General features: G+C 44.9%; 1 protein-coding gene across 1 annotated transcript in view; it reads right to left on the bottom strand.

Moving 5' to 3' along the window:
- Positions 1-19,720, bottom strand: part of ZNF532 (zinc finger protein 532) — a 135,625-nt gene that overhangs the window by 56,859 nt on the left and 59,046 nt on the right. Inside the window, exons 3-5 of the mRNA XM_082243887.1 lie at positions 15,838-16,019; positions 9,351-9,527; positions 459-621 (exon numbers count right to left, since the gene is read on the bottom strand). Coding sequence (XP_082100013.1) covers positions 459-621; positions 9,351-9,527; positions 15,838-16,019 — 522 coding nt within the window. The remainder of the gene's footprint in view (positions 1-458; positions 622-9,350; positions 9,528-15,837; positions 16,020-19,720) is intronic.

The following is a 19,720-nucleotide window of genomic DNA, read 5'->3' as shown; positions in this document are numbered from 1 at the left end:
TATAAAACATATTTACTTTGTTAAATTCTCGGTTTTATTTATTTATTTTTTTCCATAAAGTTTTTATTGATAGGTAATTGTGCATACAGCAGAAACTGTTTTATATTCATATTTAGTCATAGTTTTTTTTTTGTTTTTTGTTTTTTTGTTTTTTTTTTAATGTTTCACACATTTACTATTTTTTTATTCATTAAGTTGTGAATCTGTTTGGTAGCCCTGATTGTTGTCCTTGAAATGTGATGGTTATTTTTGTTTGATTAAATTATGAATGACTAAAGGCATCTTTGGATTTTACTGGTGGGTGCCCATTATTTCTATGCTATCTTGTACAAATGTAATTACGGGAGGATTACACAGATACCCAGAAGAGGAGTTAGCTGTGACTGGCACGGTTCTGAGAAGCTGGTGGTAATAGAGACAATGAAACTTCCCATATTTATAATGCAGAGGACTCTTACCTTTATGTGGTCCATCATCAGCTGCTTCTGTGCATACAAGAGAGAGCAGTCCGGACACTTGAACACGGACACTTTCTGGTGCTCAAGGTGTTGGTCGAAATGCCGGTAGAGTAGAGGCTGCATGGTGAACACCGTGTCACACATTGAGCACTTGTAGATTATTCTGGAAAAGACAGGCAGACACATTGGTGATTAGAGACCTGTGCCGACCAGTTAGCCGATTTGTCTTATTATAAAGATGTTAAAGGGTAACCAATGCCATAGACTGCAGTGTTCTGTAGCCATGCAAAACAGCCATTGGAAGCGAGCAAGAAAATGAGCCCCGTAGATCCGCTAGTCAGAGCTTACATATCACTAAACGTTTCCTGCCCCCATGTGAGGCTGAACCAATCACACAGCTGCCATTTGAAAGGAAGTGGGATGAGTCGCCTGATCCTCTATACCTGGAGGTACTGAATGTATTCTCCTGGTGATTAAGTGTAGCGTTGGGGGGCGCAAAGGAAAGAAGAGTATGTGCTGCTGGAAAGGAGGATTACAGTGAACCTGTTGCTTTATATATATGCCTATATTGTTCCATCTTGAACCAATGTAAGCATGCATATGCCATGCCTGACTGATCCCTGTGGAAGTGATCACCGTGGTCTTCCATGTCTTGTTCTGAGTGGTTGCCCTTCGGCATAGCAAACACGAAAGGTTGCTTGCTCTGTACAGGCTCTATTCATAAAAAAAAAAAAAAAAAGCCTTGCATTTTTCTAAATGAATGCAAAACATCCCTCGATTGGATGAGAAGAAAAGTGGGGCAGTGATTATATAGCCTGTTGAAGAGGTTTTGCAGGGGCCCAGAAATGCTGCAATTTACTGCTGTGATTATTATTCAGGACTTATATAGCGCCAACAGTTTACCCTGCGCTTTACAATATAAATTCCATAGAACAGTGGTTTCCACCTGCGACCTGAGGGCAGGATGTGGCCCTTTGCTTGCTTTCGTTCGGCCCTTGGGGCATTATCCCCCCCCCCTTCCTGTCGGTAACAGTGAGGCATAGTTCCTGCCACTGACAATGAGGCAGTATTCCTCCTATTGACACCAAATGATGGTGCACTATTCCCCCTTGTACACCAACAATGGAGCACTAATACTCCCCCTAATATCAATCATTGGGCATGGTTTACTCCATCTGACGCCAGGACATTTTCTACTCTGTCTACAGTGCGGCCCCCCCTAAAGTTTGGAGGACAGTAAACTGGCCCTTTGTTTAGAAAGTTTGGAGACCCCTGCCATAGAATATAAGAGGGTTAAGAGTGATGGCTTTAAAGTGGTAGTAAACCCTTTTGTGCCATTATTACCTACAGGTAAGCTCATAATAACCGTGCACCGTTTAGGAGATATTCCAGCGATCATCAGCCGATGACATTACCGGGCAAACCTGTGCCGTTTCTTCAGGGCTCTGTGCAGTGCCTGGGGCTCCCATGTGCTTGCACAGGAGTTGCGACTTTTTTTTTTTTTTTGGTTAACTTCACTACCACTTTAATACACTTTTGGAAGTTCCATAGTGTGCTGGGGATCTATGATTGGGCGTGTGTGTGGCACAGGTTCCAGGCTGGTAGTTGCTACAGCACGCACTTCAAGCCATTCCAAGAAACGTATGATGTGAATATTCTACTTGAGGTACTAAAGGGATTCTCCACTTTTACAGGGATCGGCCAGGTATGGTATATACATACTTACATTGGTCCAAGCTAGATCAATGTAACTGCAAAAAAACACCATGCCTGGAATCCAGCTTTAATTGCAAAAACATTCTATGCCACTTTCATCCTAAGTGTACCTATAAAGCGGCATCTCAGCTAGACCAACATCCTTGCTCAAAACATATTGGCTGCATGTGGTCCTATGTATACCAGTCTCAGATGCTGCAGACGTCATGGTGCCCACCTTTAATCCTGAGCCAAAGATGAACGAACATGAGAGTAAATTCTTATCTATATCAAAAGAGATTAGGGGCAGATTGGGTGACAGCAGCAGCACCTGGACATTACATCAAATGTGTGCATGTAATATAATGTAATATAATAAATTTTTAGAAAAAAGAGACATACATACACATTTGTAAATTGGATTAGTATTGTGAATTTTTTTTAAAGTAAAATAACACTTTTTGGATCACTGGTTCCTTAAAAACAGCGATCAGTAAATAACAGATATTTTATTCACAAACCAAACAAATACATTTTAACCAGAATTTAAAGTAGAACTATGGGCAAAACTTTTTTTTTTTTTTTTTGGATAGATCAAGGGAGGGTTATAACCCATGTCAGATTTTTATTTTGCCATCTGTGTCCCATTGCAGAGATTCCCCTTCACATCCTGTCCCATAGCCAAACAGGAAGTGAAAGGAAATCCCTGAAAATGAAGGGAATTCCTTGAGGACCCCTAAGTCACTTGCACAAATGTACCCATTGGAAGATTTCCCCTCTATTACTTTTCAGGGGACAACCCAAAATATTGGATTTTCCTTCACTTTCAATGATAAAGGTAGACCGGACAAATCGAAAGGTTGAATCTCCCCAACAGGGGGCACAGACAGCAATAAAAACTGACAAGAGTTCTAATCTCCACTCTATACAAAACTAAAAAAACTAAAAAAAAAAAAAAAAGAAAAAATATGTTTTGCCCTTAGTTTGACTTTAGATTCACCAAAACCATATAATATGAGGTCAAACCTGAACACTTTCAATTCATATGCAGTCAGGCAGGCCCTTTCACTACATAGTTAAATTTCCTTTAGATTTACCTTCAATAGGAAAATTGTACAATGTAAGGCCAGCCTAAGGCTGGGTTCACACTGATGCAAAATTGGATGCGGGTTTCTCCGCATCCAATTCGCATGATAGGAGAGTGTGACTCTCTCTCAATATGAGCCGGTTCACGTAGTGCTGAGAGGGCTGCAGTCCACATTGGAAAAGCATCCTGGGCATCTTTGATTCCATTTCAGGTGTGAATTGAGGCAAAAATTCAGACCTTATTTGCTCCACATTCGGTGAACAGGGACGTACTGGACCCCTGCTGTGACCGCATCAGTGTGAACCCAGCCTAAAGTGGAACTTTACTCAAATACTGATAGATCACTTCAGGCTGGCCCTTTTTGCAGTTATAGCCATGTAAAACATTAAAAATAAATGCCTATACGGCTTAAAATCCAGTAATACACATGCTCAGTTGCTCTCTATTTTCTCAGCATTGTGCCAAAAATCACAGCCACTAGAGGTCGATCTGCTGACAGCCTGAGGATTTGATCCTGCTCAGGGGCCTAGCAAAATGGCAGCCTCCAAAAAGAAGAAACAGGAACAATTCTGAAGGCAGTTTACGGTACACACTAATTGTGGTAAAATAATTAATAATGTGGAATGTATGTTCCATTATTATTTTATCACGTTGTTATGGGTAAAGTGCCACTTAAGGTGGTAAAAGTGGATTTGTATAAAAATAATAAATAAATAACACATTATAATCAATACTAATTTTGCAATTCCACTAAAAGCAGAATTATGTATTTCCTAAATAGGATTTTTGACTTACCGTAAAATCCATTTCTCTGATGTTCATTGACGGACACAGCTCCTGATCTTCTTAACCATTGGGTTATACTGCCCCCCTACAGGAGTAGGACACTAGACAGGAAAAAAGTCTGGCTACACCTTTGGGCAGTTTCAGGGGGTATACTCCCTCTCGCTGCTATAGGTACTCAGTTTTATTACAAGGAGTGTCAGAGGGGTGGGTGCTGTGTCAGCCAATGAACTTCAGAGAAATGGATTTTACGGTAATTCAAAAAATCCAATTTTCTCTTTTGTTCATTGTCGGACACGGATCCTGATCTCCTTAACCATTGGGACGTCCCAAAGCAATTTTAAACATGAGGAGTGGGAACAGTGAAAAAGTAACTCCTAAGGCTAACTATAGCCAACCAGGTAAACAGAAGCTCAACCAAAACAACTGGCACTCACCTGAAAAAAAAAAAAAAAAAAAAAAACAATATACCCTTAAAGAGGACAAGGTCCTCTAAACAGCAGCCTGCAAAAACCTTGCGGCCAAAAGGAAGCATCCGCAGATGCCAACACATCCACTTTATAGAAACTTGGGAAAGTGTGCACCGACAACTAGTTGGCGGCCTTGCAAACCTGTGTCACTTAAGCATGATGACGGAAGGCCCAGGAGGCACTGAGCATCCGAGTAGAATGTGTCTTGACAGGGAAAGGAAGAACCTGACCCTTGATGGAATAGACCTGAACCACCGTCTGTCTGATTCATCTGGAAATGGTCGCAGAGGAAGTGGACAACCCTTTCTGAGGCTCATCCATGAGCACAAATAGGGAATCTGACTTTCTAAAAGACTCCGTAGCTGCCAGGTACACCCTAATTGCCCGGACCACATCCAAGTCATGCAAAGCAATTTCCTTTGGATATTTTGGCCTGGGACACAGGGAAGGCAAACACAATATCTTCATTCAAATGAAAATCAGAGACAACCTGAATAAGGAACGATCGACGGAGATGAAGAACCACCTTATCTCTGTGAACCAACAGGTAAGGGGAACGACAGGATAATGCCGCAAATTCTGACACCCTGCGCGCAGAGGTGATAGTCACCAAAAAGGCCACCCTCTGGGACAGCGTAAGTAGGGGAATCTCCTGAAGCTTCTCAAAAGGAGGTTTCTGGAAGACTGAGAGCACCAAATTGAGGTCCCAAGGCGGCAACAGAGACCACATTGGGGGGGGGGGGGTCAAGTGCCTAACTTCCTGAAGAAAAGTACATAACGGGGAGTATATGGCCAAGGGCCGTTGAAAGAAGACAACTAAGGCCGACACCTGACCCTTGATAGTACTCAAGGCCAGTTTCTGCTCAATCCCCTGTTGAAGGAAGGTCAAGATCGAAGCCCCGAAAAAGAGCGAGGGTGAACCCCAAGAGACTCACACCAACCAATGTATGTCTTCCATGTACAATGGTAGATCTTCCTAGAAGTAGATTTCCTAACTTCTAAACAGCATTGGAATCACCGAATCAGACAAAACCTCTATCCATCAACAGCCAAGCCATCAAAGCCTGCGTCTGTAAAGAGGATGGAAGATTGGTCCTTGGGACAGCAGATCCTCCCCGAGATGAAGCTTCCAAGGAAGTTGGCGACCAACCGGACCAGATCGGCGTTACAAGCCCGGTGAGGCCATTCCGGGGCCACTAAGATGACCGGAATCCCTTCTGCCTCGATCCTGCATAGAAGTCTTGGCAGAAGCTTGAGAGGAGGGAAGGCGTAAATCAGACGATACGGACCATAAGGGGCCACCAGCGCATCTGTGGCATCCGCCAGAGAATCCCCTGACCGAGCCACAAACCTCTGCAACTTTGTTGAGCCGAGACGCCAACAGATCCACCTCGGGGATGCCCCATCGGAGACACAATTGATGAAACACCTCTGGATGAAGGGACCACCACCCCCCCTCCCCCCAGTTTAACGCCTGCCGATTGAGGTAATTGGCCTGTCAGTTTTCCACCCCTGGAATGTGTACGGAGGAGAGGGCTGGAACAAACCGTTCTGCCCACCTAGAAGGCCGGCTACCTCCAGAGCTGCCATGACACTTCTTGTGCCCCCCTGGTGATTGGCATAAGCCATGGCCGTGGAACTGCCTGATTGGAGACTCCGCTCGCAGAAGGAGGTCGTCCAAGTAGCCCAGTACCGCGATCCCCCATTGGCGTAACAATGCTAGCACCGGGGCCAACACTTTTGTGAAGACCCGAGGAGCAGAGGCGAGACCAAAGGGGAACGCTACAAACGGATAAGGCTCCTCTCCCACGGCACAGCGGAGGAAGCGCTGGTGACTGACACATATTGGAATGTGAAGGTAAGTGTCCTTGATGTCGATGGAGGCAAGAAAATCCTAGATGCAGGGAAGCCACCCCTGTGCGAATAGACTCCATTCTGAACTCTACCCCACAAAGCAGTACAGCGCCTTGAGGTCCAAATTGGACGCACTTTGCCTTCCTTCCTGGGGACTGTAGGCAGGTTTGAAAATGTTCCGAAGTCGGAACTGGGACAATCACCCTTTGAAGTAAAAGGTCCTGGACCACCCCCAAAAAGAGCCTGTAAGAGGACCAGGGACAGTCACACATTGGAAGGAATAGCCTTACTAGAAGGTAAGAATGAAACTGGATCTTGTAGCCGGACCGTATGACCTCGTGGACCCACTTGTCTTGTAGTCCATGGGTCCGGGAACCAGCAAAGATGTCCTCCCACCCCATATGCGGGTAAGGGCGCACCTTTCTGCTGAAGGGGCCTTGTCCGCGGGTTTGTAGAAGCCTGCTCTTGACTTGCCAGACCAGGTTAACTTGGATCCTCTGGAGGAGGCCCCAAAGGGCTTAGATCCCTTGTCAGTCGACCCTGAGCCGAGTCGTATGAGCCGAGGAGAGGGGCCTACGTCTACGACGAGGGTCCTTGCCCTTAGTAGCCTGCGGAATAAAAGGTACTCTTCCCCCCCCCTGTGAGACCTTTAATGATGTCATCCAGGGTAGCCCCAAACAGGAGATTTCCTTAAAAGGGAAGATCAGTCAGACCTTTTTAAAAGTCTGGTCCGAAGACTAGTGTTTGAGCCAAAAGACACGCCGAAGGACCACTGCCAAAACAGAGCCGAGCCACTAGGGGAGCCGCATCCAAAGAGGCATCACAGAAAAACTGCAGCCCCTGGACCAGCTGGTCTGCCAGCTCAGCAAAGGTAGGATGGAGCTACTTCCCCTCCAGGTCACGGCGCAAAAGCTTAGCCCATTTGGTCAGAGTCTGCGACACCAGTGCAATGGTGAATATCGGCCTCAGTGCCAAACCAGCCAAGGTATACATATTGTGGGCCACAGCCTCTGCCTTCCTGTCAGCCCAATCCTTAAAGGCCGGGGACTCTTCAACCGGAATCATGGTTGCCTTGTTCAAACTGGAAACCAGAGGGTCCGGTGGAACAGTCCACTTCTTAAGAAGGGACTCCTCAAAGGGGTATCGCCTAGCAACTCTTAGGGACCCCAAGGGGACGCTTTGGTTGTTCCCACTCTTTAGTGACAATTCTGTCGAAATAGGAGGGGAAAGGGAACACCTTTGTCGCTCTCGATGGCTTGTGAGTGCCGAAGGGTACCTGCGCCTCCTTCGCAGCCGCGTCCTCCAACTTTAAGTCTCAAGCACAGATACAGTCAGTGCGTCCACCAGTGCCTTTTCATGCGCGATTGCAGAAGTGGAGGAATCCTCACTATCTGAGGATTCAGGGCGCGTGATCACAGACCCAGCAGGGTGACCCACGTCTGCAGTGGCCGAATCAGATTCAGGCTCTGATGAGACTGATGAGGCAGGGGAAGGCGGGGGGCGCTTTATGCCAGTCGCCCAAAAGCCACCTCCACCCGGGACACAAAGGACTCCAGGACCGCCATCAGTGCATCAATGGATCGATGGGACCCAGAGGGCCTCGCAGCGCCAGAGAGGGGATCAGGTGGGGAGAGGTGCTCCAAAGACTACATGAGTCACCAGGGGGACCCCACAAAAAAGTGTAACACACTGCTAAGGGAAAACCCCCACGGCTTTGGCAGCACCACCCGGTTGCCAGTCACAGAGCACCAATCGATCCTCAGCAGAGAGGGAGAGGACCCCACCAGATTCACTACCCCGCAGAAACCAGGCACCGCAGCCACCAAGAGAATCTGCACTGCACGAGCGGCGATCAGGAAAGGATCCAAGAGTCAGCACCAGGGGATGAGGAGGGGCTCCCACCGCCGAAAACGCCACCCAGAAGGCTCCACAGACATGGTCCCTGCTGCTTTCTATGGCAGACCACTGCAAAATGGCCGCTGGACTACACAAACATGGCTGCCGTGCATTGCAGCACAAGTCTACAACAAAATGGCTGCCCTGTCCAGCACCAGGAGGCTCCCCCCCACTTACACCCCCCCCCCCCCTGCCCCTACCTGTGGACGCCCATGGGCTGAGAAGAGGCCTACAGCAACATTAAAGGAGCTGCAGAAATATTTGGAAAGGAATGGAGTCACCAGAAGATGATTAAAGTTTTTGAATGGCCCAGCCAGAGCCCAGACCAGAATCGGATTGAAAATCTGTGGGGTGATGCCCTCGCAATCTGACGGATTTGGAGTGTTTTTGCAAAGAAGAGTGGGAAAATATTCATACCCAAAAAGACTGAGTGTTGTAATAAAATCAAAAGGTGCTTCAACAAAGTATTAGTTTAAGGGTGTTTACACTTATGCAACCATATTATTTTCGTTTTTTATTTTTACAGTTTATAGGTCACATTAAAAGGTGGAACAAGTTCTGAAATTATTTATCTTTGTCTCATATTTTTACATCACAGAAATCTGACATTTTAACAGGGGTGTGTAGACTTTTTATATCCACTGTGTATAAAAAAAATCTAGATACACGCGTGTGCGTTTTAGCTTTGGGGTGCACACCCTAATGCAATAGGCTGCGCACACCTATGGCTAATAGCCACACCCCCTGCACCATCTTTTCATCCCTTTGTTGTACAAGCTGGCACAACCTACATGACAGTGACAATGCTGCTTTGAAATCATGAGCAGTGCAGCATTGTTGCCACCCCATCACAGGAAGATGCGTGTGGTAGACTTCACTGACAGGTATTCGTGGGACTAAGAGAAAAGTAAGTTCAACTGCATACACAATGATGTGCTGCCACATATTTATTTTTAAAGTCAGGGGGTGGACAGTTCAAGAATGTACTTCCGATATACTCTGGAAAGAAAAACCAAAAAAAAAAAAAGAAGAAGGCCAGGATCTACTTTCTGGTTTCTTTATCAAATGCCTTTTACAAATATATGTGAAAATAGAATTCATACGTACTTGGGTTCACCTATCTTCACACCCGGGTGCTGGGTATATGCATGAGAATGGGTGCTGGGTGCAGATTTAAATGCCATCGGACAGATGGGACATTTGTAGAAGACCTCACAATGGGATCCTTGAATGTGACACTTTAATGCTGCGACTTCTGAGTAGACCACATTGCAGTGCATACACCTGTGAAAACACAAGACACATCTAAAAGTCAGTAATTTGAGCTTGGCACAAATGGGAGGTCATCTTCCTCTTTACTGGGGTAGTTTTACTTTGTGCCTTCCCAAGAGCTGTATTAAAGTGGTTGTAAACTTACCTTTATAATTTGTACCTATAGGTAAGCCTATAATAAGGCTTACCTATAGGTACTGTAAATATCTCCTAAACTTTCACAGTTTAGGAGAAATTTACATTGCATGCAGCCGATGAGGTAATCTGTGAATGCACTCTGAAGGAACGGATGCCCGTGCCATTTCTTCAGAGCCCTGTGCAGTGCCCGGCGGCTCCCATATGCATGCGTGGGAGTGACTTCATACGACTCCAGCCAGTAGTACAGTCGAAGTCCATGGACCAGGAAGGAAGATGGGTGAAGATGGATGCGGCCTCCACTGGGGACAACGCAGGCTTTGTTTGCAGGTAAGGATCACATAATGTGCAAGTATGCAATGCATACTAGCACATTATGCTTTTACTCTGCAAGTAAGAAAAAAAGTGCATACTTTACTTCCTCTAAGTTTGAGAGTCATTGCAAAATATTGTATGCACAAGTGTCCTTCCCAAATGAACCCACCCCCCTGAGTGTAGTTGTTCAGACCTGCTCCAAGGTTAACAGCCAGGTTCACATCTTGTACAATTGTGACCATTACCTGTCCAATCTGATTATGTAATCACCTGCGCTGTCTTTAATTTTGAGTGGACCCTGGGCAAATATTTTCTTTGGTGCCCGCCTTGACCAGGCCAGAGCCCCACCCTCTGCTGTGCCAATACTGGCTGCAGCCACCCTGCTATCTGAGCCAGGCCACCGCTTCCATTGGCCCTTTACACTGTCCATCTACCATTGGGTTGCTGCTGATTGAATAATACGCTGTAGGCTCCAAGGGTGGGAGCTGCACATGTTGTGTGTCCGCACATTGCGGAGTGTGCGTGCTGGAAAGTAAATGCTGGGAAAACTATTTGCGGGCAGCTGATTTGGGCTTCACAATGATGACTGGGCCAAGGGCAGCTGCCCCTTTTGCCCTGCATTAAAGAAGGCCCTGGCAAACCCCTTTAGATCCACCATCAACTATGTGTATGTACAATGTATGGCCAGCTTAAGGCCCCATTTAGGCTAGCGGCTGGGGGGGGGGGGGGGTGTTTAGAACCCACCTGCCTCCTTTAAGCTGCAATGACAATGTTGAGCCCACCTGCCTCCTTTAAGCTGTAATGACAATGGATAGAGGTGTTTACATGCCATGGTCACAAGGCTTTCCACAAGCTATTTAGAATGTTGAAACTGGTGGGCGGCCAGCCCATGGAACGCAACCCAAATGGGGAAGCACCACAAATGCGGTGCATTTAGGTTTCAAAAATGGGCTAAAACAGGCGGTGAGGAGGCATCACATTGCCTCCTCACTGCTCGTCATTCGTCTCTGAAAAGCATTCCAAACGCAGATCACTTTTCAGAGAAGCGCCGGGTTTAGATGCACTACTAAACCTGGCCTAACAGAGATGTTTTCAAAAAAATGGCAGCTGTCTCCACACAGACATTGACTTCCTATAACATGAATGTTAATGAAATGGGTGAAAGATGGCTTCAGCGGGAGGTATATGATACATGTTGGAGCCATGATGCTTTTCATTGCAACATTCAAAAACAATTTCCGCTTTCATCTTTGGCATGCAGTACTGCCCGCCAAACATAACCCATTCAAGTGACCGTAGTTGTGGCACAGCAGTGCAGCTTTTTTAAAGCAGCCAGTGGGGAAGCATCAGAATCCACTGCCAATTGCTCTTCAGAGGGCCAACACAAGTGTAGATGAGCCCTAAAACCTCTGAAACAAAATTATTTGGAGTGAGGAGACCATTGAACTTTATGCTCAAAACCATAAATGTTTTGTTTGGAGAGAAGCCAACAAAGCCTATGAAGACAAGCACACCATCTTAATCGTGAAGCATGGAGGTGGATTTCCCCTATTTTTGGGGTGTCTGAGCTACAGCAGCTCAGGAAATTTAGTCAAAACGATTGCAAGATGGCATGGAGCATGCCGCTATAAAATCTTGGAGGAAATCTGCATTCATCAGATTGGAAGCTGCACATAGAGCGCACTTTGATTTTCCAACATGGCAATGATCCAAAACAAAGCAAAGTCAACCCTTCAGTGGCTGTAACAGGAAAAACGGGGGTTGTGAAATGGCCACTGTAATCCCCTGACCTCAACATCATTGAAGCACTTTGGGGAGATCTCATGGTAGACAACCAAAGAATTTAGAGGACCAGGAGACCTTTTGAACATGACCATTTTATTATTTTTCTTCATTACTATGGTTGGATAATGGTTGTGCCTTTCTGTAATACCTAAACTGTTAAATCTGAATTAAAAAGGCTATGGTTTTCACAACTTACCGCTAAATCACGTACCTAGTATGTCTATTGACTTCAAGTGTTTGTACCCTGGTGATGGCAAGTGGTTGTACCAGGGTAATAATGATTTAGGCCATCTCTCTTGGAATACTGCATTTCCCCGAAAATAAGACCGGGTCTTATATTAATTTTGGCACCAAAAGACACAATAGGACATATTTTCGGGGTAGGTCTTAACATATAATGTGCTGTCTTCTCTGCCCCTCTCCCTCTCTACCTGTCAGGAATCCCCTGTGTGACCTGAGTAAGAGTGTTTGTAAAATCCTAGAATCCACTCTTTTATTAGTATATCATGTCCAATGTGTGTGTTCCTGTATTCTATTTGTGCCAAATACCTTCCGTTACAGCGCCGCTATGCGCTTCCGTGACCCCCTGCAGCTCTCTTCCCTTAGTATATCATGTCAAATGTGTGTATTATATCTGTGCCAAATACCTTAGTTGGCGTTCCGTGACTCCCTGGGGGCTCTCTTCTCTTAGTATATCATGTCCAATGTGTGTATTCTATTTGTGCAAAATACCTTCATTACAGCGCCGCTCTGCACTCCTGTTTCCCCCTGGAGCTCTCTTCTCCTAGTATATCATGTCCAATGTGTATATTATATTTGTGCCAAATACCTTAGTTACAGCGCCGTTCTGTGACCCGCCGAAGCTCTCTTCTACCGTATCCTCTAAGCATTGCAAAGGGGAGGGGCTGAGATCCCCCCCCGACAGCTGGGAGAAGAGGAGAGCAGCAGGAGATCAGCTGAGCACCGAGCGGCACTGTACCGAAGGCAAACAAATATAATACAGAAACACACACACTGGACGTTCTATAAAAACAGTAATAGAGTGGATTCTAGGATTTTTCAAACACTTTAAACTAGGGCTTATATTCGGGGTAGGGCTAATATTGCAGCCCTCCCCGCAAAATCACAGTAGGTCTTATTTTCAAAATAGGTCTTATTTTTTGAGAAACACGGTAGCAATTGAAGTGGCTAACTAGCCACTCGGTTGCTATTACAAGCAGGAGGGGGAAGTCTCTCCCCCCCCCCCCTCCTGCAGCTCTCTTGGGCTCTCCCGTCCCACTGGGAGACCCAAGCTACTAGCCAGCACGGAATTGGCTTTGATCGGTCTCTGCTATGGTAACCCCAAAAGATGACATGACATCAATTTTGGTTTACGTGGCTGTCCACTGCGCCATTTATTGAAAATCAAAAGTATTCAAAAACGCTGATCTTTGCGGTTTGAATGCTTTCAAGTGCAAAGGAGGGATTTGGGGTCTTATTGACCCCAGATCCCTCCATAAAGAGTACCTGTCACATGCCTACTGCGGTCGCAAGGATGTTTACATTCCTTGTGACAGCAATAAAAGTGATAAAAAAAAGTAAAGCAACAGTGTAAAAATAAAAATTAAAGTGCCCCTGTCCATTCGTGCTAGTGCACAAAGGCAAACGTGTGTGTTGGTCCCGCAAACACACAAACAGCAATCGTACCACACATGTGAGGTATCGCCACTAATGTCGGATCATGGGCAATTATTCTAGCACTAGACCTGCTCTGTATTTATAAAATCGGTAACCTGTAAAAGCTTTAAATGCATCGCCTATGGATAGAAAGTTTTACTTTTTTAGCCTTTTCGCGGGAGTTTGCAATTTTAAAGTGTGACAGGTTTGGTATCAATTTATTTGAAATCATCTTATATTTTACAAAAAAAATGGGTTATGTATTGTGTTTTTTTTGCATTACAATTTTAACCACTTTACCACCGGAGGATTTTGCTGTCTTACGTTTGGGCTACTTTTTGCGATTCGGCACTGTGCGACTTTAACTGACAATTGCGCGGTCATGCAATGCCGTACCCAAACAAAATTTATGTCCTTTTTTCCCCACAAACAGAGCTTTCTTTTGGTGGTATTTGATCACCTGTGCGATTTTTACTTTTTGCGCTATAAACAAAAAAAGAGCGACAATTTTGAAAAAAATAACAATATTTTTCAAATTTTTTTATATGAAATTCCCCCCAAAAAAATGTAAAAATCAAAATTTTTTATCATTTTAGGCCAATTTGTTTTCTGCTACATATTTTTGGTAAAAAAAAAAAAATCTCAATAACCGTATTTTGATTGTTTTGCGCAAAAGTTATTGCGTTTACTAACTAAGGGAAAGATTTCTGTCGTTTTTGGTGGTTTTTTTTTTTAACGAGTAATGGCGGCGATCTGCGATTTTTTTTGCGGGACTGCGACATTGCGGCAGACAGATCGGACCCTTGACTGACCTTTTTGACACTTTTGGGGTTACCAGTGACATTACTACAGTAATCAGTGCTATAAATATGCACTGTTACTGTAAAAATGACACTGGCAGGAAAGGGGTTAATTTTATTGGAGAGGGAGGGGTTAATCTATGCCTGGTGCTTACTGACATGTGTGGGGGGAGGTGACTATGTGACACAGGGACAGATCACAGGTTCAGCTATGCTGAACCCTGCAATCTGACCCTGCCTGTCACTTAGGAGATCCGCCCACTTTGTTTACACAAGCGTGCGGATCTCCAGACTCGATTCACTGACGATTGGGGAAGAGCAGCGGCGATAGCCTGAATACGCACACGCCGCCGAGGGGGGAGTGTCTGGCGACGCAGGTCTACGTCGTCAGACCTACAAGAGCCACTTTGCCACAGTAGAGCTCTAGTGAGCAGCGGCAAAGTGATTAAAAAGTTTATTTTTTCCAAAATTGCGTTGGAAAAAATGCTGCGCAACTACCGTGTGACATAAAAATTTGCCCACAGCTTAAAAAGGGAGTTAACTCATGAAAAAAAAAAACCCTGTAAGACAAAGGCATAATGAGCTAGTATGAACGAAGCCCCCACAGCGGTGCCCGCACATTGGTGTCAGCTCTGACATTTTCCCTGGAGTTTCTTCCAGGTTTGCGGGCCTCGGCGCTGTGATTGGCCAGAGCCAAGATGACGTCATTCACGCACATGCGCGCGGGAGCTGCCATTCATGGCATGGGGCTCGGAAAGGAACGGCACCCATGGCCACTCCTTCAGAGCGCATGCGCCAATGTCGTCACTGTCTGCATGTCATGTAAATATCTCCTAAACGGTACACATTTAGGAGATATTTACACTACCTATAGGTAAGCCTCATCATAGGCTTACCTATAGGTAAATCTTTGCAGAGGAAATTTACTTCCTCTTTAAAAGTACTTCTGTAAACCTAGAAGCACAAGTCTATTTTATTTTATTTTTTTTAAATTTAGGCTAAACTACTTGTACCTTTTTTCAACCTCACTATGTATGGATATGTATGCGGAAATGTGAAAAAGTCTCTGGATTTAACTGGTTAATATAGGAACAATCCAGCATATTTCTGAGCCATTTCTTCTTGTTAAAGTGTTACCAAACCCACAACAGTAAAATCAGTTTGTATATGCAGTAAAACATACTTGTCATACTCACTGTGGATCCTAAGGGGTTAATCCTTTGCTTTGTATATAAAGGCTGTTTGGTCCTGTCTCTCTGATCCTCCTCTTTCACTGTCTCCAAAAAATACCCTGATATTTATAGAGCCAGGGGACGGGCTGCACATGCTCAGTTTGGTGTTTATTGCTAGAGAGTTTTTTTATTCCTTGGGAGAGTGCATGTGATCAGCACAGGGCCAATCAGCACTCTCCAGATAGAAGGCCAGGCGGGAAAGAGAAAACTCCTCCTACAAGTCACAAGACTGCTATATACTGCTGATGAGAAAAGGTATTTAGCAGTTTATATTTACTAAAATAATTGCATTTCCGTGTACTGTGGGAGACCAGATATAGTGAATGCAGGTTCCTGGGTTTAGAAACACTTTTAAGTGTCCGAAGGCAGGTCCTTTTATGGCATTTAGACGAAACTTACCGGAAGCCGATCCTGCGGGTGTAGTGCAGACAGTTCTTGGTGACGTGCGTCTGGAAGTGCGCCGACCTGCAGATTGCCCCACACTCGGGACACGTGTATGGAGATTTGTGCTGATGAATGCGCTGGTGGCAGGCAAAGCTGCATGGGTTGGGTAGAAGCATCATACAGACGCTACAGGTCCTCTGCAGAAAAAAAAAATAAAAAGCTGTTCAGTTACTAGAACTTTAGGAAGCTTTCACTTACTGTGGTTACTCACATTCTGGCTTCCTATATATCCAGTGGTAAGATGTCTCCACCAAAATTTCCATATCTGCCCTACTGTAAAAACCACTGCAAACCCAAATAACGGTGAATTTTAACCACACGACATGCAGACTGTTGGCTTGACATGCCATAATGAAAGAGGTCGGCGTCTAAAAAAGACAGCTGGATTATCACACACATAAAAATGCCGTACTTACAAATCATTGGATCACCACAGAGGAATATGCTCAACTCCAACCAAACTTTGTTTTGGCTTAGGTTGGATAGACAGAAAGAGGATGATAGCCTATGCATGTTTTTATTGTCACTTGTGTCTCTGCTGGGGAGATCCTACCTTGCTTTCTGTCCTGGTGACCAAACAGGAAGAGACGGCTGTTTTCCCCAATGGTAATAAAAATCAAAACAGGTTTTTAACCTTCTCCCACTTTACCTGGCTACATGCAGAGTAAATGTTGGTTGGTTGCTGATGAAACAGCCAAAATTCAAGCCACGAGTGGACCTTCTGGCCACCCCCCTCCTAGAAATCAAAGGAGCCATGTAGATAAATGTCAGCTGAACAGCAGCTGCAGCCAATCAGATATCGGTATTCTGACAGCTGGAGATACCCTCCGTCAAAATACAATAGCTGGCAGGAGAGATTTGTCCATCCTAAATGTTTATCATGGATGGGGAAATCAAAAAAGATTCATCCTGTTGGGCTGAAGAAGAGAAGTGTTACAATGTATGGCAAGTTGAATATTTTATTTTCTTGCCTTTTTTTTTTTTTTTTCGGTTTTAAACAAGAGTTTTGCCTTCATAAAACTTTGCAGACTTCAATGTGCAAGAAACAGGTTTTAGTGATGCAAGTCATTCTCAAGTCCCAATGTTAAACTGGCCCTAGATGCAACACATGATGAAGTGCATTGTGAGCAGTGGAGGAACTACCAGGGCCACCAAGGTCGCACTGGTGATCAGGCCCCAAGATGGCAGAAAGAGGGCCTGCTACAGAATATGTCCCCCTGCGGACCGTAAGGCTTCATGTACACTAGCAGCTCCTACACTGGACTTTAGGAGATTTTGAAGTTTTTTTGGCAAATCTCCTAAACTCAACAGCATAAAATCCTGTGTGTCAATTAAACATACAGTATTTTACAAAAGTGAGTACACCCCTCACATTGTAAATATTTTATTATATCTTTTCATGTGACAACACTGAAGAAATTACACTTTGCTACAATGTAAAGTAGTGAGTGGACAGCTTGTATAACAGTGTAAATTTGCCATCCCCTCAAAATAATTCAACACACAGCCATCAATGTCTAAACCGCTGGCAACAAAAATGAGTACACCCCCAAGTCAAAATGTCCAAATTGGGCCCAATTAGCAATTTTCCCTCTCCGGTGTCATGTGACTCATTAGTGTTACAAGGTCTCAGGTGTGAATGGGGAGCTGGTGTGTTAAATTTGGTGTTATCGCTCTCACTCTCTCATACTGGTCACTAGAAGTTCAACATGGCACCTCATGGCAAAGAACTCTCTGAGGATCTGAAAAAAGAAAAGAATTGTTGCTCTACATAAGGATGGCCTAGGCTTTAAGAAGATTGCCAAGACCCTGAAACTGAGCTGCAGCACGGTGGCCAAGACCATACAGTGGTTTAACAGGACAGAACAGGCCTCGCCATGGTTGACCAAAGAAGTTGAGTGCACGTGCTGAGCGTCATATCCAGAGGTTGTCTTTAGGAAATAGACGTATGAGTGCTGCCAGCATTGCTGCAGAGGTTGAATGGGTGGGGGGGGTCAGCCTATCAGTGCTCAGACCATACGCCGCACACTGCATCAAATTGGTCTGCATGACCGTCGTCCTAGAAGGAAGCCTCTTCTAAAGATGATGCACAAGAAACCCCGCAAACACTTTGCTGAAGACAAGCAGACTAAGGACATGGATTACTGGAACCAAGTCCTGTGGTCTGATGAGACCAACATAAACTTATTTGGTTCAGATGGTGTCAAACGTGTGTGGCGGCAACCAGATGAGGAGTACAAAGACAAGTGTGACTTGTCTACAGCCAAGCATGGTGATGGGAGTGTCATGGTCTGGGGCTGCATGAGTGCTGCCGGCACTGGGGAGCTACAGTTCATTGAGGAAACCATGAATGCCAACATGTACTGTGACATACTGAAGCAGAGCATGATTCCCTCCCTTCAGAGACTGGGCCGCAGGGCAGTATTCCAACATGATAACGACCCCAAACACACCTCCAAGACGACCACTGCCTTGCTAAAGAAGGGTAAAGGTGATGGACTGGCCAAGCATGTCTCCAGACCTAAACCCTATTTAGCATCTGTGGGGCATCCTCAAAACGGAAGGTGGAGGAGCGCAAGGTCTCTAACATCCACCAGCTCCGTGATGTCATCAGGGAGGAGTGGAAGAGGACTCCAGTTGCAACCTGTGACGCTCTGGTGAACTCCATGCCCAAGAGAGTTAAGGCAGTGCTGGAAAATAATGGTGACCACATAAAATATTGAACCTTTGGGCCCAAATTTGGACATTTTGACTTAGGGGTGTACTCACTTTTGTTGCCAGTGGTTTAGACATTAATGGCTGTGTGTTGAGTTGAGGGGACAGCAAACTTACACTGTTATACAAGCTGTACACTCACTACTTTACATTGTAGCAAAGTCTAATTTCTTCAGTGTTGTCACATAAAAAGATATAATAAAATATTTACAAAAATGTGAGGGGTGTGCTAACTTTTGGGAGATACTGTAGGCTTTTAGCAGAGTTTAGGAGCTGCTGTGTTTAGGTGAGAGTGTCAACCTCCCTCTCCTGAATGCGGAAGAACTGCATTCAGGATAGGAAACGTGCCGCAAATTTTGCCACGTTTTCTCGTGGCCGTGGTAAATGTAGTTCAGTGTACATGAAGCCTAATGGGCCATACACACTATAAGATTTTCTGAAGACTTTTTCCTTTAGACTTACCAATACCATATAATATGAGGTCAAACCTAAACACTTTCAAATTGTCTGCAATCTGGCCGGCCCTTCCACTACATAGAAAAGGTAAATCTGAAGGAAAAAGTCTTCAGAAAATCTTATAGTGTGTATGGCCCTTAAGGCTCAGTTTACACAGCTGCGACCCCAAAGTGATGAGACTTGATTGCGGTTTGCTTGCGACTTTTGTGATTTAACATTCCAGACTATAAAAAGTCATGCAGGAACCTTTTTGTTTTTTCCCGTGACTTCAGTCGCATTGATTAAGATGGCACCCATTGAAATGAATGAGTTTTGACTTGTCATGTAACTTTATGTGTCACAAGTCAGATGATCACTCACAGCAGTGTGACCTGGGGCTTATAAATGGTCCGTGTTGGAAGTGTTAATATCACAAAACACATTAGCTGCAGTACCATATCTGGGCAGCAGATGGCATAAAATCCTTTGTAAAGCGAGTCTACCTGCTGATTCTTGAAATTAATGCATTTTGTGCCTCTTTATGATTTTAACCACTTAAGCCCCGGAAGATTTTACCCCCTTTCTGACCAGGTGGTATTTTGCGATTCGGCACTGACGTGACTTTAACGGACAATTGCGCGGTCGTGGGACGCTGTACCTAAACGAAATCAACGTCCTTTTTTTCCCA

This window comes from Pelophylax lessonae (assembly GCF_965119305.1).
Source record: "Pelophylax lessonae genome assembly, chromosome: 1".
Classification (NCBI taxonomy): Eukaryota; Metazoa; Chordata; class Amphibia; order Anura; family Ranidae; genus Pelophylax; species Pelophylax lessonae.
The sequence above is the reverse complement of the archived record's forward strand: the minus strand, read 5'-3'. Positions and strand labels throughout refer to the sequence as shown.